Source organism: Xiphophorus hellerii, chromosome 1, assembly GCF_003331165.1.
Source record: "Xiphophorus hellerii strain 12219 chromosome 1, Xiphophorus_hellerii-4.1, whole genome shotgun sequence".
In the NCBI taxonomy this organism is placed as follows: domain Eukaryota; kingdom Metazoa; phylum Chordata; class Actinopteri; order Cyprinodontiformes; family Poeciliidae; genus Xiphophorus; species Xiphophorus hellerii.
Genome location: NC_045672.1, coordinates 15210904 through 15234971, shown reverse-complemented (window position 1 = coordinate 15234971; position 24068 = coordinate 15210904). Strand labels below are relative to the sequence as shown.

The following is a 24068-nucleotide window of genomic DNA, read 5'->3' as shown; positions in this document are numbered from 1 at the left end:
GCCCAAAAACCTTGATGCATAACGTCTCTGCTGCTGTGTCCTGTCAGGAAAGCAAGTCAGTAAATCTGTCAGCGTTACTAAGAAAAGCTGAGGGTTTGTTAGGCTAAATCAGGCAGGCAAAAAGCCACGTAACCCCGGCTATGAATCAGAGAGCAGAATGCTAGACTCATCGTTGACCGCCACACGCAAACACAGACTTGTACATTCATGTATTGCATCTCCGTACACAGTGCATGCACAGATGCAGGGAGACAAACAGTCGCAGAAGCGCAAGCAAGCACCCACACACCCACCTTCACTTTGCTGTTCTTAAGCAAACAGCCTGAGGCTCAGAGGATGAGCATGTCAGTGGTGTGGGCTGACATTCTGTCACACAAAGAGAGCGGATGGAGGCACATGCCTCTTCAGCAACCCCTGTGCGTTTCGGCTTACACGCCAGCACCGCCTCGTGTCTCATTACTTCATCTTTGTGGTGCACAGATAGACATTTTTTGGATTCCTCAAACCATTTTTTTTTCTTCTGTCAACTTTGACATTACAGGGGAAGAAAAAAAAAACTGGGTGAAGATATAAAATACCTTCAAAGCCATGCAGAAGTAGGTTACATCTGCTGGAGCCGATTCTCATTACAGAGAAGAGGAAATAAAAGTAAAAGTGTACAATTCACAGGTAGTTTGTCTGTAGTTGGGCACCTTTAGCATGATGAGTCGGCAGACAAGGAAAGAGGAAGGGAGGAAAGCAGTGTGCCAGGGCTCTCCCTCCTCACAGCCAAAAACCCTCTAATTAAGGAGCACGGAACGGAGAGAGCGCGAGAACAACAGCTCTGCATTGTCACATAATGATTTTCTTATCAACCGCAGCACAGAAAATGCAGCGTGCCTCTCATCTGATGGATGTACGCATGCATCTCTGTGCTTCCAAGGAGCGTCTCAGAAGGAGACGTCTAGTTGCACCAAGAAGCATGCAAGCAACAGTCTCAGTGCTATTTTTTACTGCTCTGCAGCAGCAGGATGTAACAGAAAAAAACAGCAGAGAGCAACAATCGATGAAAGCATCAGAGGACGCAGCTACCACCCATATTAAAACATATGCCGAGAGCTCAGGTGATTATTAACGTTTAGAGGGAGGTTTTTCACGGACATTTACATTGCTGGTTGTTTGAAACCTTACTGCTCTGCAAAATTTTAATTATGTGCATATTTATGGAGCTGCTTGCATTGTTGTCATTTTTTTGCCCTCTTATCCAGATGGACCAGATGGCGACGGAAAGTACCTGTCCATAGGGGCACAAAATTATTTTAATTTTCTTAGGAATCTAAGGCACTATTTTCCTTCAATATACCTTCAAAGTATGTTATTGGGATTTTTTTGTGATGGACCAACACAGTGTTTTGCATAATTGCGAAAAGGAGTTGTGGTTTTAGATTTTTCAACAAATTACAATCTAAACAAAATTGTGCAGTGGGTAGTTGACCCTCCCCTCTACTGGACCACCCCTAAATCAGTGGTGTCCACACTTTTTACTCACTGGCCACGGAAAAATTTAATATATTTTTAAAGTTAAAAAATAATTTTCACTTTTAAAGTAAAGTTAAAATTGGTACCAACTTATTTCTACTTGTTCGGTAAATAACTAAATATGAAATATTTTATGTAGCAAATCTAACTTTTGCATAAAGTCAATTAAAACTTGATTGTTATTCTGAAAACAAAAAAGGATCTTGCCTTTTCTTAAAAATGGATATAATTCCTGAATTTTTTGTTACAATTTATTTTTCTTTTCTCAGACTGGAAACGTAATTGTTTAGGCTTATTATAAAGAAGAGCAGAGTCATTCTTTGTAAACACTTCTTAGATTTCGCCAAACCATCTACGTGGGTGGTATGCTTTTGAGTTGTTCTGTTTACTGACAATAGTATGAAAGTAAGCAAAAAATAGTTGATAAAAGACAATATCTTGGTGTTGTGTGTAACATTTTCCATTTTAAGAATATCTTTTTATAAAAACTTTCCAGAAGGTTGCAAATAAAACCCAGTGAAGTCTCCCAATTGGTAAATAGAGTCCACTGGTGTGTAATTGTGTAATTTCAACAGAGTATGAACTTGTTTCTGAAGGCCTTAGATGTTGCTTAGTGAACATTAGTGAACAAACACCATCATGAAGATCAAGGAACACAGCAGAGTTTATCATCATTATGGTTTTTATTTATTCAAGTATAAGTCACAGAGATTAAAACATTCTGATTACAGAGAGACTAACTCGCAAACGCTTTAAAGCAGAAAAACAAAATACAATATTCAATAAACACAAAATATATGTCATTAATATGCAACATAAGCTGTTGTGAAGACCTTTAAAGCAAGATACAATTTTATAATACAATCCAATGCTTTAAACATCTGAAAGAGCCTTGTTCAATCCATTATCTGGTAATGAAAAGACTATGATTAATCAAAGAGGCAGCCAAGAGGCTCATGGTAACTCTGGAGGACCTGCAGAGATCCACAGCTCAGGAGGGATAATCTGTTTCCAACTATTAGTCGTGCTCTAAACAGATCTGGTCCTTAAGGCAGCAAAACGGTTGAAAAAAGTCTGAAAAAATCCCTTCTGCAGTTTTTTCCAAACATAGGGGATACAGAATACTTATGGAAGCTGCTGCTCTGCACAGATGAGACCAGAACTGAACTTTTGAGCCTACGTGCAGAAGAATATATGGAGGAAAATCTGAGACAAAATTTAAAACAAAAAAAATGTATCTAATAAAATAAAAAGCACACACACAAAAATCAACCTTTCTCAATTTGAATTTTTAGCAAGAAAAAAATGCATTTGTGCTTTTACTCCAGAGAGACGTCCTCATATAGTAACAAACCAGACAAATTCACATGAAGTATTTCATGTGTAAATGTAGGTTAGATTCAATGAAGTGAAAGTAATTTCAGACATGCTTCTACTTTGTGCTACTTTCACTAGATTCTGCTTTATATGACACACAATCCTGCCTCACTACTCAGTGCATTTAGGGTTTCTAGGATTATTATTGAAATGTAAGTTGCATTATGAGGCAATCTTTCTATGTCAGAGAACCAAAATGTTGGAGAACTTTTTAAAACACAAAACAATTCAAATAAACCTTTTTTTTATTATTATTTGGTGAATGGACGGATGATGACATGTGGATGAATTTTACTGATGAACTACTGCAGAAAGAGGGGCAACACAGGGTGGGGTGGCAGATGGGTCCTACTCTGATTAGAGGTTAGCAGATGCCCTGAGATCCTACAGGCCACAGAAATGCCCCCAGACACTGACGTCAGAGTGGAAAACAGGCCACTATCTGACTCTGTTACATCACGTGCACGCTTTCAAACTAAATAAACGTTAAACGTGCTTCGAGACTATTCTTTTCTTTTTGGACCAAAACCAAATTTGAACTTTTTTTTTTTACAATTTGTCACATTACAGACACAAACTAGAGTAGGGAGGAGAGGATCATGTATGATGGGTTGAAAAATACCGAATAAAATCTTCAAACTGCGGTGTGAATTTTTATTCAGCTGGATTCATTCTGATATCCCTAAATAAAAACGAGCAAAATCTGAAGTCACTTCAGAAAGCATTTACACAATAGTAAATGTGTAAATTTACTATTGTAAATAGTATAGTTTACACAATAGTTTGTTGTGTAAATTAACCTCTAAATCAATCCAGCTGATTTGAAGGTATCAGAGGTTTGTTAGAGAACTAAAAGAATCATAAAGATCAAGAAACACCAGACATGTAAGGGAGAAGTTGAATGTAAGTTGGGCACTATACTTTCCAAATGTGTTTTTGTGGGAAAAAAATGTTTTAAACCATCAATGATTGTCCTTCCACTTCAGGATTATGTGCTAGTTTGCATTGGTCTATCCCATATAATCGTGGTAAAAAAACACACTGATGCTTGTGTCTGCAAAGTGAAAAATCAGCTTAGTATGCCATGCACTGTAATGTAACCAAAACATTCAGAGCGAGTTTTAAATAGGATATATTTGGTCCAGCATTGATTTAGTCGGTCTTCACACAATTAACAAAGAACAGCAACTTCCCTTTCAGCATTTAGCCATCACCACACAGCAGTATACATTCCTCCAAAATATAACATCATATCTTAGTGAAAGACAAAGCAACCTCCTCTCTAACTGTTGCAGTAAAAACTGACCCAAACACATTAAGTAGGAAACTTTGAGGGGAGAGAAAGCTGGGAACAGAATGACGACGAAATGTAACAGTCCTTCTACTAGGAGAACACCGCCATCTAGTGTACAAGCGTGGTGATGTCAGGGCATAAAAACATTTCACTCGTTCTTAAGGCACCAACTTATCTGATATTGCATAAGGCACGAAATCAATTAAGGTGTATTACTGCAAAAATAAAAAATATCACCCAAAATTCTGTTTTTGTAGAAAGGCTAATAAACCTACTTTTAAAAAAACAATGTAATTTACTTTTAATTAGTCGTTAGCCAGGCACGGTCATTCTTTAGTTTTTTTGGTACACCTATTTAAAAATAAAATGTAAATTTAGTTAAATATATGTTATGGGAAATGTTATGTTCAAATATATTTTCACAAAAAACGTTTGCATGCTTTCACACTTTTTAAAGAAGGAAGCTGGAAAAGAACAAAAATTATTTTGCAAAATATTTTAAGCGTTTTCAATAACCAGGACTGATTGTCAACAAAATAATATACAGGATCATTTATCTGACTCTGACATAGACCCTAGAAAACAATCGCTTTTCATTCATATTATGTTTCCATCCAGTGCAAATAAATTGTTACAAACAAAGCACTCTCTAATTTTATTGGCATCCCTGGAGGAAAAAAAAGAAATGTGTAAAAGTCCTTTAAATAAACTAATCTACCCCTCTGCCACAAAAAAATCAACCTTCACCTAAAAATTATGTTCAACTCCTAAGTGTATTTTTAGTTTTTTGAATGACTACTTTACTTTTTTGTATTGTTCAAAATCTAATCCACATTTTTCTGTTTGCTAGAGTTATAAATAAATAGGTAAATAAATACAGGTCCATTTCTCCTAGCCATTCTTCAAAATGGATGCATGCCATTCCAGGAAAGCCTCTTTTCCACTACATCCTGAGTGATGCTTGAAACACTTAGAACTCAATGAGGTAAACAGGATGTTTTTCAGTGTGTGATCAGAATAAGGTGACAAAAGATTAACTTAGTTTGTCTACTTTCCACACTTTTTTACCAAGACTGCTAAAAAATGTGAACGGTGCTGTATACACTAATGAAATCAATACCAAACTCGTCTTGCTTATTGGCTTAAAGTAAATCAGCTACATAACAGGAATAAAGCAGAAAAAGTCTTTGGAAAAGCTAAACTTCTCCCTCAGTTTAGCCCAGGTCATATACAAAAAAAAACAAAAACACATCTTCAAGTATCCGTGGTGAACATTACTGTTGAAAAGTGCAGATTTGCAGCTGGGAACTTTATTAAGAGCAGAACTAAGTCTGTCTAAAAAATGTTTTCGAACAATCAGGCATCCTCTGTTACACCTTTAAGACGAAGTTCCTCTTGAACCCTGAACAGGTACGCTGGATCTGGATAACCAAAACTGTAAAAGAAAGAGATGAGCAGAGAAAGAGATCTCATTGGTTTTGTGAGTTCCAGGCCTGCTGCAAAACCATGCAACAGTTAATGCAACATAAATAATCTTCATTGTTTTATTCTTTACCTCTAGCAGCCAGTGTTGCCCATAAAACAGCCCAAATAACTAAGGTAATCCTAGTTTTCCTGATGTACCTGGAAAACCCGGCTTTCTTGTTTTCTTGGGACTGATTAAGTATTTTTTCACAAACTTACCTGTTTTACTTTTTATCACTGAAGTTAATCTGGTCTTAAACGATTTCATTGAAAAATACATCACATTTATGCAAAGCATCAAGAGTTGGTTTTCATAAGAATGAAGATGTAAAGAGCTTCTTAACTACGTAAACAAAATATGAACATTTTGATTCCTGATGCACTTGAGGCACCTTGAGATAAATCTCTCCGTCATGCTGGGAAAACCATTGAACAGCTGCTGGATGGTTGGACAAAGTTCCTCTAAGAGGACATTTTGTTGTTTTTTATTATTCATAGAAGTTTATTTGAAAAGTAAGTCCACTACTTCGCACAAGAGGCAAGCCTATATAACTATAAGCATAATACAGGTCTCATGGCAGAGTTTGCCATTTTTTCTGTAAAGTGTCAAATTGCTTTTGATGTTTTTCTTGAATAAGAAGAAATACATGTGCCAAAACCTCACACCTACTTGCTGCCGTCCCTGAGCTAGCTCTGCAGTGGTGGAAACCTGATTTCTTAGCTGCACACTCTTTCTGAAGCGGACTTGCTGGACTTTCACAGAGCTTTGTCACGACAGCTGAATGTCTAACCTTGAAGTTGTTGTGGTTTATTTATTGCAAAAGGGGCAATGCATGTCACATAATAAACTTGAGTTAGCCATAGAGGTTAATTTTAGTCCCTCCAGGTACAATCAATATAAATACAACATATTGTATTTATATGATAGTCCTGCCGTGGAACGCAGACAAGTTTCTTCAAAAACAAATTATTATTATTATTATTATTATTATAAATAAAAAGCACTTTTTAATCTAAAAGAGGCATGTCAAGTTACACAGCTAAAAAGAATAAAAAGCGATATAGCACAACGGTTTACTACAATGCAAACAATATAATAATCACATAATCAGTGTCTGCATATTTGATTATCTAAGAGCCATACTTTTAACTTAATAGAAAATGATTTAAAAGACTCTTACGTTCGTACGCTCTCAGGAATTTTATTCCAGCCATAAGAAGCTTTCACTGAAAATGTCAGCACTATGTCTAATGCACCAAATGCAGAAAATAACTGTTCTAGGCCTCAGGGCCCCTCCACAAAATAGTTTTTTGTTTTTTTCTTCATAGAAATAGAAAACAAATTGGGGCCTTGTCAATTACAAAATTAATTATATCGTGTTTTTTAAATTGTTTTTATCAGTAAAAAATAAATGTTACCACTCCCAGACCAAAACGCACACATTCAAATTTACACCGAACCCCAACCCCCTTGAATCTGCATGAAATGGTGACGGTGTTCAGCAGCAGTCAGTAGAAGACAAGAACACTGTGGCAGTAACTATGCTGCCAAGAAAAATAATAAAGTCAGATTTTCAAAAAGAGAGAGAGAAAAAAGACAAGAGTGTCAATTTGTAGCCCAGTTTTTCTCCAAGAGAAGGGGGTTCACTATGTGAGATTAGCAACCATTTAGCATAGTTAGCTTAGCTACAGACTGTTTGCCTCCATTTCACCAGCATTTAAAGAACGAAGGAAAAAAATCAACCAACTTAATCACATATTTAAGTTGTCCCTGTACCTTTTACCACACTTAACAACAGATGAGTCAGTCAGCAGCAGCTCTAACCACCACATCAGAATAATCCCTCATCCCTGCCCCAGTGAAAACGGTGAGCAACATTGTGTTCAGTGACAAGCTAGTTAGCATCATTCCAGGGAGTCTATGTAGATTTTTTCTCTTTTGACAATTACACAACAAAACAATATATTTATTAGTGACAGAAATTCAAACAATATTTATAAAATTATAATAAAAAACAGCCTCTTGTCAGTATAGATAGTCCTGCCCTAGCTTGCATTTAAATTGTTACCAGATATCTGTTGCCCCATCCCTCCTACCCCGTCCCCTCTTCAGTGAAATTAAAACTGCAGTATGTAACTTTTATGAACAAAAAGTACATATTTGTTAAGTCTGTCAATATGTTGTGAGATTATCTGAAAATAATCTAATTCCTCTGCATGACACACAACTATAGAAATATGTTTGAAAAAGTAGGCAGCAACATAAATAAATAAACAGTTAGATAAAAATAGTGGAGTGCATTAAAAAAGACCCTGAAGTGGGACCAAGCTTGCTAAGCAAAGCAGAAAATGAGGGTTTATGAGAGTTGGAGGCCTAAGGAGATGTATAATTTAAGACTCAAGTTGATTTGAGTGTAATGTTTTTTAACCTTTTGTCGACAGAAAATAACAGCACAGCAAGATAGGTCTTTGCAGTCCTTCATCTATGTCTTAGAAACAAGTCTTGTCTTTTTTAAGAAGCTCTTTGCCACTAATTTGTTATTGTTTATTGACTCTGTTAAATGATGGATTATCAATTGTCCAGTGGCCAAAAAAAACTCTTATGAAGACTCTAAGAACAGTCTTTATGACACTTCTGCAAAAAGGAAGCTGTCAGACTTTAAGAATTTTCTAAGCTACCTTATAAAACACAAAGACAAAGAAGACTGACTTTAAGCACCTCTCTGTTTTCAAATAACTTTTGTGCTTTTCTGATGAGAGAAGGATACCAGGCATCGTTGTCGAGCCTGGACAAAGCATTGAAATGATGCTTTCCTGAAGAAAGAATAACTACAGTCTTTTGGAAATAGATTTTCATATCAAGAGACAGTTCTTCTATTTATACAGATTTTTAGTTTTTTTAGTTTTTTTTTTATTAAATGCGATTCTAGTATGATCATTTCATAATGGAATTGTTTCAGATGTCAGCCAAAAAAATGGATCGCCTACCTCTCTGGACCGCCATTTATGCTGGTCTTGTGGTGAATGTCGTTCCAGGTAATGACATTGTTGAGGCCTGTGGTGGCCGACCGTCCAACGGTAAAAGTAAGTCTTCGGTCGAATGCTTTCCTTAGCAGCCTCAAGACCTTCTGTCCCTCTGCACAATCTGGCAGGTAGGCAATACGAGAGGTGCTGCTGTACCTCACGCCGGGATTTGGGTGCTCAGCCTGGAATAAAGACAACCTTTTTTTAGCTGAGCACCAAAATGTTTCATCATAAAAATACAAAAAACAAACATTCATTTTGCAAATTTATAAGTTTCTGAGCCGTGATTGTCTTGATGTTCTCTCCAATCAAATTAGACATCAGTTCTGAAATCTCATTATTAACCATGAACTAATTAGTAACAAGAATTATTGGGGCCTGCCATAGCAGAGCATAGAGCATTGAAATGCCTTGCAATTTTGAACAATAACAATAATTGTTGTTAATTTGTTGCTAAGAGATGAATGCGTTTTCTGGTAACCACGTGCCATGAAGTAAACATCTGATTTTTACTTTTGCAAAATTTACCAACTGTAAATTTCCTGTGCCTAAGCAGATAAGCAGTATTTCAAAAGAGCTTACGTTTAATAAACAATAATTCATTTGGTGTTAAGAGAAGGAATTTTTTTCTCTGGTAACGAACTGCCACCAAGTATAAATCTGATTTTTACATTTGAGTTGAATGTCTGTTTTATAATATATTCACCACCAACGACAAAAAAAAAACCTTTTCACTTTTCTGAAAAATTCACCAACTGCACAAATCCTCTTAAGTAGTATAAGACAAACAGTATTTCAAAGTAACAGAAGAAATCTTATGTTTTTTTAACAATAACAATATTTGTTGTTAATCACTGCCTTGCATCTTGGTGCAGAGTTGATATACTGGTACCTTTCACATTATCCAGTTTCAGGTTACATTTCTGGTGCAGTAGACTGAATCATCTGCCTAAATACTCCTGAGTAAATGTAGCCACATTGATCCCAGTTTCTCATGGTGTGCTGCCAGAGTGCTTGAAGGTCATCTATGTTTAACAATGTACAGCACTGGCCTTTACACAAACAATACCTGAACCTTTCCTCTTACTAACAACTTTAATATGCAGAAAGTTGAGCAATTTGGCTGCAAAGTTTCTTGTTTTTGTTTTGCATTAATATTGCCTGACTGGAAAATGCTTGAAATAAGCTCATGAGTTAAATAAGTGGCTTGATAAAGGTAAATGCTCAGTCTGCATTAATACAGGTACTTTGAGAAAAACAGTTTTTTCCACAGTATTGTTATCATGTTGACATCCACTGTTGCCATGTATAAAGGACATGCTTTATGGGTTGCCACAATGCATTGTGCACATCAATAAACAATACATTTGACATGGTTGCTCTCCACCTTTATCCCAAAAGTATACAGTCGTAAAATGGTTTCAACAACTAATGGTACATCCACTTATTTATCTGCTTTTACTGGAAATTATTAATCGGTTAGTCCAAAAAAAAATAATCAACAGATCAGCTCTACACTATATTGATGTTAAATCAGGCAGAAATTATGGTTCTTTTCACATCATTACGTCCACACTCTGTTTTCAACAATGTAATGACGTCAATTTGAAGCGTTTACTCGGATGCCTTAAAAGGAACTTCCCTCCAGTAATTAAAGAAGGAAACACAGCACCCCCTGCTGGATAACTATGTTCCTAACAAGTAACAGTATAACAGCAGCAGCGTGAGGAAGCCGCCAGACTCACCCCTTGTATCCCCCCTGGGAAACTGTACTGGATGACGATTGAGCCGCAGTTCTCGAAGCCCGGCAGCTTCAGAAAGCTGTGGGTCACCGTCATCGTGCCCTGCGGCTGGGTCCCCGTGTACACTCCGTGGAATGTGTTGCATATCGGACATGCGGGCTTCAGTCTGAAAACTGAGTCGATGCACTCCGAGCAGAAAGAGTGCTGACACTTGAGCGTTTTCTTCCTCTGAATCCTCTCCAAACAGATGGCGCAGTCTCCCGTGCTATCAGCGTGCTTGGTGTTGTTTGCCGGGTTTTCCATAATTTCCACGGAATGTCAGACATTTAGCAGTCTTCTGCTTCCTCTCTGGGTCTGACTCCTAGGGGTTGGATACTTCAGACCTGTGACGAAGGGAAAGGGGCGTCTAGTTCATCTCTACTGGATGAGAAACATCCCATGTGCCAGGAAGTGGTAAACAACTTGTCTCTGATTGGTTGTATGTTTTTTCATTATTATTTATCCTGCCCAGGTTATGTTTTAACAGCTGCTATGTTAAAACATAACCTCGCAATGTGATTTAAATGACATTTAAATCATTCGCGTTATACTTTCAGATTTACACATTTGTGCTTTTGACATCAGCTTTATTGTGCGTTTGTTATAACTTCTGTTTTCTATAACCTGAATAAATAACATTTTTTAAAACAAGGTTTCATTCTTAAAGAATATGCATGTGAAAATCTGACCTTGAGCTCTTTAAGAAGTAACTACTTCCCTCTACTATATGAACTTCATTCTACCAACAGGACAGCGCTTAGGTTTTATTATTGTCCTGTTAAAACATCACCCCATTTTATTCAAAATCACCTGATATTTCAGATGTAATAATGCCATGTTCTCTAATATAAGATATTCAGGTTCTTTGGAAAACAAACAAGCCCACAGCATCACAGATTCCCCACCATCCTTAGCAGTTTGCACCATCATTAACACTGTGTAGGAGAGATGCTGGTCCACACATTCATCACATCTTTCACACCAGATCTGCCCAAAGTGTTTCTTGCAAACATGCTCAACCTTCATCCAGTTAAGTCAGATGGTTCCAGTTAAGCATTAACTCTAGACCTGAAAGACAGAAAGTCATGAATTAATAATTAAAGGTCAATAGAGACTGACAAAAAAGCATGTCTTTGCTATAAAAGTTTCCTTAATGTTACCATTTGTTACCAAGGGTTTTGATAAATTTGTAGAAGCTGGTTGGATATGTGAAAAATGTGATGACTTTTGTTCATTCACCTCTATTTCCAGGATTTTATAATGGGTATCCTGTCCATCCCTTTTGAACAGAAAAAGTACATAAAAGGCACAATGGTTATTTCCAAAATTACAATGTTGCAAAAAGGATTTGCTCCCGTACTGGTTTCTTCAGTTTTTGCTTTTGTTCAAACTTTAATTGGTTCTATGATCTGAAACTTACAAGGGTGGCTAAAAAAGCAAAAACAGAAGAAAACTGTATGGGAGCTAATACTTTTTCACAGACATTGAAGCAGTTTGAGCATAGTGTGGTTCCCTGCAATAAACTTTTATATTAGTACAATTTGTCTTCAAGAAGAATTTATTACACCTTATTTTAGCAACATATTGCTGTATTTCTGGTGACAGCACAGTAGAATAATTACATTGGCTGGTATATTAATTTATGGTATGTTTAGTTTTCACTAAAGATGCAAAAATCTTAACTGCATCCTACAAGTCACTCCAAAACACCCTTGCTGGATACTTTTAATAAAACCTTCTTCCCCACCTGGTTCATGTCAGCGAATCTCCAACATATGAATGCTTCTAAGACCTTGACAAGTGCTTTGCTCAAAGCGGCTTTGTTTCGTTGCCAAACTTAAATGTCCAAATAATCATGTTTTGCTAGTTCAAAGTTTTAAAACATCTGCCAGTTAGTAGGAACTTTAAATATTGTGTTGAAATCTGACACGTGAACCTGCCTTTTTATTTAATAGAGTATGTTTGAACCTTGGATGTGAAACCACCTCTAGTCATGAGGAGTTTTTATTAAAGAAATGGGAGTATCCAGCAAGGATGTTTTGTTATCTTAGTTTGTTGCCATTTTGGTTTTGTTAAAATAATCAATTTTCCTTTGCTGTGTAATACTGACATTGAAATGACGGCCTCGGATTGGTTGATCAGTCCCTCATGACGTCTCCATCCCCAGGACCTTTGCTTGCTGACTCATTCTTTGATGAGTCAAGGTTTGTTTTTCCACACTGGGTCAGAGCCAAGACAAGTTAGACAAGTTCTCTTTTTAGATTGGGTTAAATACGGAGAGACATTTCTCTCTACAATGAACATTACGTCACTCTCCTGTGATTTTCTTCAAGAAAAATACTCATCATATCCAAAATCCGAAATGAGGAAGCACAGAAATTTAAAGATTGTTGTTGTTGTTGTTGTTGTTGTCTTTTGAGACTATAATCATAAACTATGCAGTTTATGATCAGAAACTGTTTATTTTGAATGCATAGAAAGAACTGAATTTTAGTTATTCCACATATGGTACTTATATTGTTGGTCGTTGAGGAAATACGCTGCTGGTGGTACTCATATCTTGTATGGACTGATATTTGATTTTGTTGTGGCAAACTATATTGTTATTGTCCATCATTTTTAGAACTTTGATTGTATGTCTCTTAGGTTTTCTTTTTTTCACCTTTTTTTTTTTCTTTTTTACTTGCAAACATTAATTGCCCTTTGGGACCCAAACCTCTTCAAACTGAACACAGGCTTACAAATCAACAAGCTTTTAAAGTGAATGTGTTCCAGACTCTTCAGAATATAACAGCATACTCTGAAAACTTGAATTAGACTTTTGCTTCCAGCCAGAGGTATATCTTATCCTCTTCTTTTTTCCTCTTTAGAACAACCTCTCTTTAAAAGCAAAAAGAAAAAAGTAATTTCTTATTAAAATAGGTGTTTATTATTGCTATCAAAAATGTGTATGTTATTAAGAAGATGGAAAAGATTGTTTGACACATAGATATAGCTAAGTAGCCTTACCTATTTCTATATTTAATGGTTAGTAATGTTTCTATAAAAAGTACTCAGAAATCTAACTTTTAGCTTTTTTAGAAGTACCTCACAAAAGAATTGAGTCAACATTTTTGTTGTTATCTTTGTATTTATTTTTACTCAGCTAAATAGTAAATAGATTTTAGTTTGATTACATTAGTTAAAAGTTACTTTGACTTTTTAATAATCCCTAATTGGGGTTCATCTCATTGTAGCTTTTATTTGAGAAATACTGTATTATAATCATGAGAAATATACAGAAATTTTCTTGTGGCCTTATAATTGTGCTAGATTACTCAACGTGAAGGAAGGAATTCAAAATTAAGGTACTTTTTTTAATATTATGAAAGTGTTTCATGTGCACTGTTCTTCCGCGCTACATGTTCAAACTCCTTTAAACACTGTGTATCATTTATTGCTTTGAAATGTTTGCAACAATGCAGTAGTAAACATTAAAATGCAAGACTTCCCGGAATAATTTTGTATTTTCTATACTTTAACTTCTTGAGGATAGAGCACTAACAGCTTTGGTCATAAAACACTAAATACTTTGCGCGTAAAATTACTAATTTACATGTAAGATATTAAAATATTATAGAAACTTGTTGTCATAGAAAGCCTAAAAAAAATTGTAATAATACCTCTGGGACTTTGTTAATGTTGAAAGTAATAACCTCAGCTGCCACATTTCCCAGTGAATCATCAGTTACTTGGGACTCGGCAGCATAAAACATACATACCGTTTATTCAGGACCCACACTGAACATCGTGGACAAACCCAAACAGAACTTTTATTCAAGTATTAAAATGTAGCCACATCATTCTGAATACCAACGAAGTACAAATCAACACAATTATAAAAGCAGAACAGATTTTTGTTTTACTTAACATTCGATTTGCAAAATATGGAATCCAGCCATCTACTTCTTCTTTTTCCCCTTCTTCAGGTTCAGTATGCATAGAAAGGTGTGCAGAGTAGCTTTGATTAACTACAATCCTGTGTCCCAAAAATGTATTGATTGGTCCCTTAACTAAAATACAAAGGGGGCAAGAACATAACAAAAGCATTTGATGTGCCGTTATGACTATTTAAATCAGTAATTATTTTCAACCAAAAACAAAAAGGCTGCTGGATTTGCCAAGCACATTCACACTAAAAGACTAGGATCTATTTCTAAAATTAATGTAGGCAAATGTCTTGGACAGCAGGGGGGTGATATTTTTTGGACCAGATTAGGTTTTACATTTAATCCTGTGGAGTATTTGTCTAATATACACTGGAGGCTTCTATACAATCAAACAGGACTGCAAAAGCACTCAAAATCCTCAACATTCGCCAAAGTCTTCATGGCTGATTTTTTAATCAAATATGAATATAAGGAAGGCACAAGAAAATGAGATCAGTGACTCACCTCTAATCAAATCAATCACTAAACTCTCCTACTGTTTGTCACATATTGATAGATTTACAGCAGTTAGCTCATTTCGAATAAAACGATTAAATAGGCAAATTTCCTAGTTTGAAAGGAACTGAGGCATAGATATTTAAAGAGCTTTTGTGCCTCTGATTTGGTTCAAGTGATCTGTATGCCCTTCAAAGTTGACATCGTCATAAATCTGCTAATTCGGACCAGTGTGTTCCTATCTAAGTGAGGTAATGGGCCGAACCCCTCGAAGACATCTTGGAAAGAACAGGAGTAATAACTGGAAAAAACACAGTGGGAACTTCCAACACTTGCTGAAAGGTGCTGCCATGAGACATCATTTAACATTCCTCCTATTTTAAAAATCAAAGTACATCCCGAGATAAAGGTCACGCGTAGCGTTTTCTAAGCAACTGACATGAACGTGTCGCCAGCTAATAGCTGATGGCTGCATAAACCTGTTTGCTTTGCGCATCCTTCATTCAGAGGAAGCAGATTTCCATTACTTCTACTTCACTAAAACAAAAATAATAGTTACCAAAGTGCCTGTGAGTGCTTAAGATTGCAATAACATCAGAACTGTAAATCTGTTGCTAAAAGCAGTGCTCTTCTGCTGAACGAACCAAGTACAATCATTACAACAGGTAATTAATAACAATCAAACTTGCTCAACAAACATTTCAGGGAGACACAACCAAACATGTGCTTTTAAGACTTAAAAGTACTCCCCAAGGAGGGAAATGAACATTAATAGAATGTAACTTAAATGTCACTAAACTTAAATTATCTAAATAACATCTTGTAACATTAATTCTGACAAGCTCCTAAATAAGTGCATCAGAAATTAGGCCTGGTGCCAGCAGTGAGGTTTTGAGGATTTGCACTGCATTTAAGAGTATTCTCTTCCACATGTAGCACTGAATGACTTGAACGCTTGAGAAAAATAACCAAAGTAGAACAGCAGTGGAGGAGATATGGATTCTTCTGCAGCAATAGACGTGTGTCTGATGAGGTGATTTTATTTTTGTTTTGTTTTTTTAATCTTCAGCTATCTTTTAGGCATCAGGCAGTCTCAGAGCAAATCCTGCAGCTTGGTCCACAGTGAGGACATGTCCAAGGAAAAGTCCAACAAAGTCCTGGAGGTCTCATGTGGTCAGTTCATGGCAATACCTTTTTCTCTGAGCTCCTCTGTCACGCGCACCAAGTATGTGGGGTCTGGGTAGCCAAAGCTGTAAAAAGAAGGGAAAAGTGGCTAAAGTTCCTTTGTTTGCTCAACTGGCAACAAAAAGTACCATGTAACTGCATTTTAATCCGTCCATTTCCACCGAAGCCTTTATAGACTGAACTCCCTTGCCAAGGATTCTCCAAAAACCAGACAACCGATACGTACCAGGGTGGCCCGCCGAATATGGATGTCTTGTGGTGAATGTCATTCCAGGTGATGACATTTTGCAGGCCCGTAGTCATGGAGGTACCAATGGTGAAGATAAGGCGCTGTTCGAAGGCCCGACGCAGCAGGCCCAGCACGCGGTTCCCTTCTGGGCTGTCAGGGAGGTAGGCCACGCGGTCTGTTCCTGGGTATCGAATGCCAGGGTTTGGGTGATCGAGCTGTGGGTAAAATGAGTCAGAAACTGTTTGAAACTGCACCATCAGTACGGAGTGTTTTTCCCTTTACATCCTCGTGCATCATTTAAAAAATGCCAACTAAGTAGAAGGCGTCAAATAAAAGCTGAACGTTTGTTATGGAATCAGTCATTTCATGAATCAAATGCAAAACAATCCATCTTTTAAATGGTCAGGCCTTAAAGAGACGGCCACTAGAGTAAAATGTTTGAAATCATCTTACGTCACCATTTTAATCAAAGATCTACCCATGAGCTGTATGCCTCAATGATCAGCTTAAAGGCACCAACATGAAATGTCTAACCCCCTGGTGTGGCAAAAGTATTCATACCGTTTGAACTTTATTTTATAATGTTATACACATGAACCTAAATTTATGCATTTTTCGGTGATTTTTTGTGACCAAACAAGCTGCACTGATATTGGGCTTTAGTTATGTATTAAATAGATGATTTCTGCTCAACAAACATGTGCTCCACAGATCTTAATTTAGATTAGGGATCTTCAAATGCAGGCCTCGAGGGTCAGTGTCCTGCAACTTTTAGATGCGCCTCTGCTTCAACACACCTGACTCAAATAATGAGGCCATTAGTAGGACTGTGGAAAACTTGAATCACTGTGAGGACGTGATTCAGCCATTTGATTCAGGTGAGTTGGACCAGAGACACATCACAAGGTTACAGAAAATTAGCCCCTGACGCCTGCATTTGAAGACCCATAATTTAGAAGCATCAGAATAAAAGGAGGATAAGCCACTTTCTTTTGGTTTATCACATAAAATTCAAACAAAATAGTTTGAGGTTTGTTGTATCAAAGTGCAAAAAAGGTGAAAGTCATTTTGATTGCCGTAACAGCCAACAGAAGATGAAAGAAGAGAAGAAACTAGTGAGAGGTAATGCTACGATACAAAATAAAGACAGCAGCAGTAGCAATTCAAACACTTTGCAAGCCGTTTGATCCTCCAACGTCCAACTAATCTGAGAAGTACTTCATGTAGATCAGCAGAATGATGAAAATAGTACATATGATGTGAATAAGGGCTCCTTAAAGTGAAACTCATAGTCAAGAGATTAACACAAAACTAAGATCTGCAAGTGGGTGATTACTTTGTTTTCACTTTCCAAGCCTATTTAGCATCTCCTTTGTAGTTTTAAGTTTATTCACTTAACAACAAATGTTACACGACATGGGGGTTTTACACTTCCTTAGAGGTGATTTAATAGGCGAGGATCATGGTGAACATCAGTCACATTTACATGTTGATGTAAACATCCAGACATTATCTTGAATGTTGAAGCTTAAAACCTTTTTCACTTCCTGTAAATGAAGAGCAGATTTTCCAGTGTGGGAACAATGCTGTCTAACTCACTAGATGTTGTTTGGCTTTGGATCAAAAATGTGAGGATAAAGTGACGTCAAAGGGAAAACACAGTGTTTAGTTTCTGACAGTGTTTCATGGTCATGTCAGAGAAAATGACATTAATGGAGCACAAATACGACTTTGTTTTTGTTTTAAATAAAATGTATGGAAAATTAATTTGCAACAGCACTGTATAAAATATTAAGGCTATAAATGCAGACTTTTTGCGTTTGCAATCTTCAGTCATCTAAGCTCTTTCTATCCATGAGGTGTTACAATAAGACTGAGGACTGCAACTTTGAATTAGGGATTTTCTGTCTAACGTTTGAAAATACTAGATGTAGATCTAACTCAAGAGAATATTAATGCATGGTATCTTGCAAAGATAAGCTCTTTTAAATTTTGTCATGTTACAACCACAAAGTCTATATTGTTGGGATTTTATATGAAAGATAAAAACAAAAAAAATGCATAATTGTGAAGTGAATGAAAAGAATGAGTCTTGTTTTGCTTGATCTTTTACAGATAAAAAATCTGAAAAGTGTGGAGTGCATAGATATTCAGCCTAAATTCATAGAGCTGAAAAAATGAGGAAAAAAAATAACTGGACAAGAGAGGAAGGTTGTGTTTTAGGCTTTTGAATAAGTTGCATTGCTCAGAGTCTCTATCCGTACCTGACGGTACTTACTGTCTGTACTCCAGGAGGGAAGCTGTAGATGATGCAGATACATCCGAAGCCCTCATGGCCAGGAAGCTCCATATCAGGGTCCCGCTCCACCATCATTGAACCATTGGCAGGCTGGTTCCCAACCAGCTGGCCATAAACCAGTCTGCACACGGGACAAGCTTGCTTCACCTTAAAGGCTCGTTCCAGACATGAGCGGCAGAACGAATGGCCGCATTTCTCCAGAGTGGTCCTCTCCACTATGTCCCCCATGCAAATTGAGCAAATGCCACTGTCCTCGGCCTCACTGTGGGACCCAATGCCAGAGTCCTTGTCTTTCCTCAGAGAGGCCTCGTGGAGCATGGCGCACACCTCCTCATCAGCAGGTTTCCTGAACCTCTGCTGCTGTCTCTGGGAGCGCCGTGGCAGGGAAGGTGGAGCCTGGAGGTTCCCTTCTCCGTTCTGCTCCAGGACCCCCACGCAAGGCAGCAGAGCCCTCTTCCTCTTGGGTCCTCCCTCCTGTTTGCTCATTTCTTTGCGGGCACATCGGCATAAGTCAATGAAGGCTTTACGCGTCTCGCTAGAGATAGGTCCATCCATCATCCCAGATCTGGTGCTCCTCGAGCCTTCCACCGGCTGTAGCCGCACAGCACAGCAGCCCCCCCTCTCTCCTCGCCTGATGATGCCGGCACTCATCCCCTGCTTGTGCTGGAAGTCAATGAGCCAGGGCCGCCCAGCTGCAGCCAGGTAATCCCAAACTGCCTGAGAAACTAGCACCTCATCACTGCCCTGGCCAGCACGCACACTCATCTCATCAGAGGAAACTGCACAGAGGAGCACATAAAAGTCATTACAGCTTATAAAACTTATTCACTTGACCGCAGCTGGTTTAAGGGATAAATGAAGTAAGCTCCTGCTTAAGGTGAACATTCTACAACTACGAATGTTGCTGAAACACAGGGGCTGCTACAAGTTATTTAATTGGTGTCTATTCTAACCACTGAACAGATAAAACATTGATTCCAGATTTTTTTGTTGAACATTTGTGGCAGTACAAAAAAAAACTGACTGTAAGCATTTTTGAAGCTTTTAGGTTACAAGCTTTCACCAGTTGAATATAAACTACACCTGAATTTCTGCTTATATTATGCAATAAATATCTTTTCAAGCCTCTATTCCTGATGTATAGATCGTATATGAGATCTACATATCAGTTAATAGTTATTTTATCCAACTACAGCACAACTATGGCCCCCGGGCCAATCGAAGCAGTCTATATCTGTACAGTGTCAAATTATATCGGTGTGAAAAGATGTTCAGTATTAAAATTTTAAGACGTACTCCTTGAATTCAGAGACAGCTATTTAATAATACTTTCAACAGTTTGTTGATGGGTAGTTTTATCAATACACTCTGCCTCAACTGGCTCTCTGAGGACATCCATGATCTTGACATATGGCAAAATGAAAATGAGTTTGACGCCCATGAAGTATAGAATCTTAAATAATAGCAAACACAAAAAATGCTATTAGAATAAATATATTTTTTGCACTATAGTTAAATCTTAACAAAGTAATCAGCCAGTGGATCTTAAAACCAGCTATGTAATATAGGTAACATAAAAGTAATATAAGAGAAATTCAAGCAGAATACCTACTGAGTGAACAAGTGTGAGACGTAAACACACACACTACTCATTATTCTTTGATTACAAAATATATGCGCTCACATCAGTCACACTGCACAGTCTTTTAAAAGCACAATTTTACCTTAGCCTTTATAATAGCGCTTTTAGAGGTTTGCACTGAGCACGTGCAAGCTGACCAAACAGACCATTTTGAGTGAAAGGTGGCACACTTGATCCATGCCAATTTCCAAAACTTCTGAGGTGAATAGGCACCATGACAGCCCACAAGGCCAACATGTAGGGGCGGGTACGTCACGATTGGCGCGCAACCCCTTGTGCCCAGTTCAACGCATCAACTATACAGCTTAACCTTTCTGTGCTATCACTGTGACGGGTATGTAAAACAACCTATTTAAAATAAAATTACAAATGATACTTAGCCTGGCGGGGCGGGGGTCAGTAAAGCCTAATTACAGTCATATAAACTAATGTTTTCAAGCCTCTATTTCTGTTAATTATGTTTGTTTTGCTTACAGCTAGTGAAAACACTATTAAGATTAAAGTATTGCATCACGCCAATACAAAGGTTCAATACAGAAATGTTGGCTAAATGAAAAGCATCATTAATAGCTCCTTAAATGTTCAAAAGACAGTTTTAACAAGCCTCATTTCTAATTTGTTTAATAATAATAAACCTGCAAGTAGGTTACAAAATTTTATTCTGCTTAGGGCCTTATTCAGCTTTGTGTAGGTCCTCCTCACAGTCATTTGCACTTTAAACTGATAGATGCAGTGATGCACAAGCCAGGTTGAAGCTTTTCACATGTATTAGGGGGATTACTTTAGCTTTAGCTCAAATATAGCTCCAAGAGTTCTCTGGCTTTGTTGCATTCATATCTGCTTAATCTGCTGATATTGAGAGAGAAACTGTGCAAAATTCAGGGAATTTGTCCGCGGCTCATCAAAGGGTGACAATTTAAATGTTTGAAGAACAAGCATTTGCTTCAGGGAACATAAAGGCTGATGGCAACACATTAGCTGCTGGGATGTTCAGGCCATAAACAAAATAAACTAAAGCCTGTGACGTGTACAGGAAAGAAAGAAAAACAAACCCTGAAAGCATGCACTGACAGAATCATCCGAAAAGGACAGAACCATGATCGATCCAACAATGTTACCTTGTGATCCCATAAATTCCTCCAAGTGCGAATAAAGCGTCCTGTTGAACAGAAGTAAAGAGAGAAACTGAAGGTCTGGAGCATATATATATATATATATATATATATATATATATATATATATATATATATATACAGGTGGCGGCGAACGGGGAATTCAGCGATGTGGCAACATTAGCGTCAAATTTCTTACAACATGAATCACTAAAGCGCTTTCTTCTCTGCACACCTCACCCCTCTGAGTAGTTCTCCACTGCCTGTCAGGGAGCTGTGAGGCTGGATTAAAGAGCTCTGAGCTCCATCTGCGGAAGGAGACGGAGTGAGAGAAAGAGAGAGAGAGAGAGGGCCGTTATTTCTCACTGCAGTTTATCGGCGGAGGATGGTGAAGAGCCTGCTGTGGTCAAGCCATGATATCCCAATGTTTTCCCGGATTAAGATACAAAAAAAAAACAACAACATTTGAATCCACAACCTCCTTCCTCTCGTTCTCGGTCTCGTCTGCGCTCCTGTGTCCTTGTAGGCGTCAACACAAAGTAGAAAAAACATTCACCGACGCTGTCCGTTTATCAGCCTCCGCCACGTTGAGCTGTGAGCCTGCGCTGTCCTCTCAGATAATTTACTCTGCCTTTTTTCTTTTACTCCAACCTGTTTTCATCCAATCGTGGTCGCGTCATTTTTGTCAGCTGCGCGGCGCAAACAGACTTCACTTCATGGAGGAGGAGGAGGAGGAGGAGGAGAAGGAGGAGGAGGAGGAAAAGGAAGGGGGAGGATAGGGAACTACATGATGAAAATGTAACCAGGAAGTTCGTCATTGGTATGACATGATTGGTCAGTAAACGGTGGATTACATAGTTTATGTGGTTTCATGTTGCCTTTATTTCCACTCTAAGCGGTGATGTAGTGCACAAAAAATCCCCGCAAAAGACATGAGCCCACAGGGAATACCCACTCCAATACCGGAATGACCTTTATCCGCTTTTATCTGTTAATATCATAACAGAGATCTTAAATACACTGGAAATACGACCCCTTAACAACCAGACAATCCAAGGACATCGTGAAGCCAAACTGAGGCACATGATCTGGTATAGTTCCCATTCAAATTTACTAATGTAAGAGTAAAGAAATATTTCGTAAGGCAATTTCTCTTTACAAATTATCTGATCATAACACCTTATTTAATATTTGAAAATGAAGTCAGAACAGACAAAAATATATAGTTGTATGCAAATAAAATGTAATAAAATTAATACAACTAAACATAATTACAGAATGTCAGATTTAGGCAGAGAAAACATATTTTTAACAAGAAACATATGAAACCAACACTAACATGTATAAGTATTAAGTAGGTATTGAAATCATTTTATTATTATTTTATTTTTTATTTTTTTGCTTTACAATATACTAAAGTGTTATACCTAATCAAAAACATCCCTGGAGTGTTGATTTGATACTTGTATGTTTGTTTGAGCTTGATGGTCTACAAAGTCCTGAAGAATGAATTACTGTACAGGATCTGAGCCAGGCCTTCTTGTCCAACAACAGTGTCTGACCACATAAATGTGCTTCTGGAAGAATAATAAACAACATAATATTAAACCCTACTGGTCATTCATTCAATGTCACATGTGTTGGAAGGCAGAGCAACATAAGGCCAGTTGATGTTGATGATTTGTCTTTTGCAACAACTTCCATGTATTTGAGATTGGAAGGGCTCCATGTCTTCACACTGATCTTTAGCTCCCTGCCCAGATTCCCTGTCAAATTCAAGTCTGTGCCACTAAAAAGTGGCAATATTAATGCAATCTGTGTCTCTTTTGGGTTTTATTTAGAGTTTCTGGAAATAGCAGTTGCAACCTACGTTAATTTATCTATTTTTGACTGTCTATATTAGATTAGTTGTTGGTTTGTCAACAATTGTATTTTTCTCAGAGGAAGACCAAGGACACTATTTGAGTTCACATTGAAATGTTATTCTTCTATGTTAAACGGTTCTCCATATGTATTTAAACCCTTTAAAAGGCCAGCTGTTATATCTGGTTATTTTTTTCAAAAACAGTTCCAGTCCATTAATAGATTACCAGAATATGAACAATTGTTCAATTTTCTTCAATCTTCTCACAGAAACCGATTCAATGACTCACTTTGTCCTCTGTGGATATTTTGTTAAATTTAAATATATGAAATATGATCACTTATTGTCATAAAACCCCCATGGCTGCATGCATTGTCTGCTAGATTGTTCCATCACTCACTGGAAATGGAGCAGCTATTGGATTTGTGCCGGGCTTTATTGCAGTCTTTCCTCTCTGTTGGACAGAAAATCCTGTAAAGAGTTTTTAGCCAGGAAAAATGACATGTTCCTTGGGTAGGCTGGGAGAAAATAAGTGATATCAAAAACTGCTTTTGCAAACCTTTTTGCAACGTGTGACTCAACAATTGACCAAAAAAGGCAGTTCTTTTGAAGTACTACCTGAGCCCCTCTTATGCTGTTTGCATTGCACAAAGATTTCTGCAGACATCAAGTGCTTTGCTGTGTGAGATTAATCCATTTTTGTTTGTTTGTATTCATGGCACCTAAGTCGAAGCCAGATTTGCAACAAAGCACTTTTCAAATTCTACAAATGGCATAATTATAGTCAGAGCGGTAGGTAACGTTCACTCATCTGGACCACACAAAAGAAAAGTTAATTAGGTGCCAAGATCACAA

The 24068-nt window shown here is 37.5% G+C and overlaps 2 protein-coding genes across 6 annotated transcripts; both read right to left on the bottom strand.

Moving 5' to 3' along the window:
- Positions 1-2178: 2178 nt before the first annotated feature.
- LOC116726849 (probable E3 ubiquitin-protein ligase DTX3) lies at positions 2179-11060 on the bottom strand. Its single transcript, XM_032573733.1, has 3 exons — positions 10423-11060; positions 8642-8859; positions 2179-5624 (listed from the first exon to the last, which is right to left on the bottom strand). The coding sequence occupies exons 1-3, from the start codon at positions 10720-10722 to the stop codon at positions 5546-5548; spliced, it is 597 nt and encodes a 198-aa protein (XP_032429624.1). The 5' UTR covers positions 10723-11060; the 3' UTR covers positions 2179-5545.
- A 3183-nt stretch (positions 11061-14243) lies between these two features.
- dtx3 (deltex E3 ubiquitin ligase 3) lies at positions 14244-22100 on the bottom strand. Of its 5 annotated transcripts, none has more exons than XR_004340695.1 (6): positions 21828-22100; positions 21549-21657; positions 21356-21396; positions 18561-19374; positions 16294-16511; positions 14244-16132 (listed from the first exon to the last, which is right to left on the bottom strand). XR_004340695.1 is itself a non-coding variant. In XM_032573702.1 (6 exons), exons 2-6 carry the CDS (start codon positions 21551-21553, stop codon positions 16057-16059), a joined length of 1140 nt encoding a protein of 379 aa, XP_032429593.1. In that variant the 5' UTR covers positions 21554-21657; positions 21828-22094; the 3' UTR covers positions 14244-16056. The 5 variants fall into 5 exon arrangements, 4 of the variants coding, with proteins under 4 accessions (XP_032429593.1, XP_032429606.1, XP_032429598.1 ...); XM_032573702.1 differs by having other exon boundaries at positions 18575-19374; positions 21828-22094; XM_032573715.1 differs by having other exon boundaries at positions 18575-19374; positions 21585-21657; positions 21828-22094.
- Between the last annotated feature and the right edge of the window lie 1968 nt (positions 22101-24068).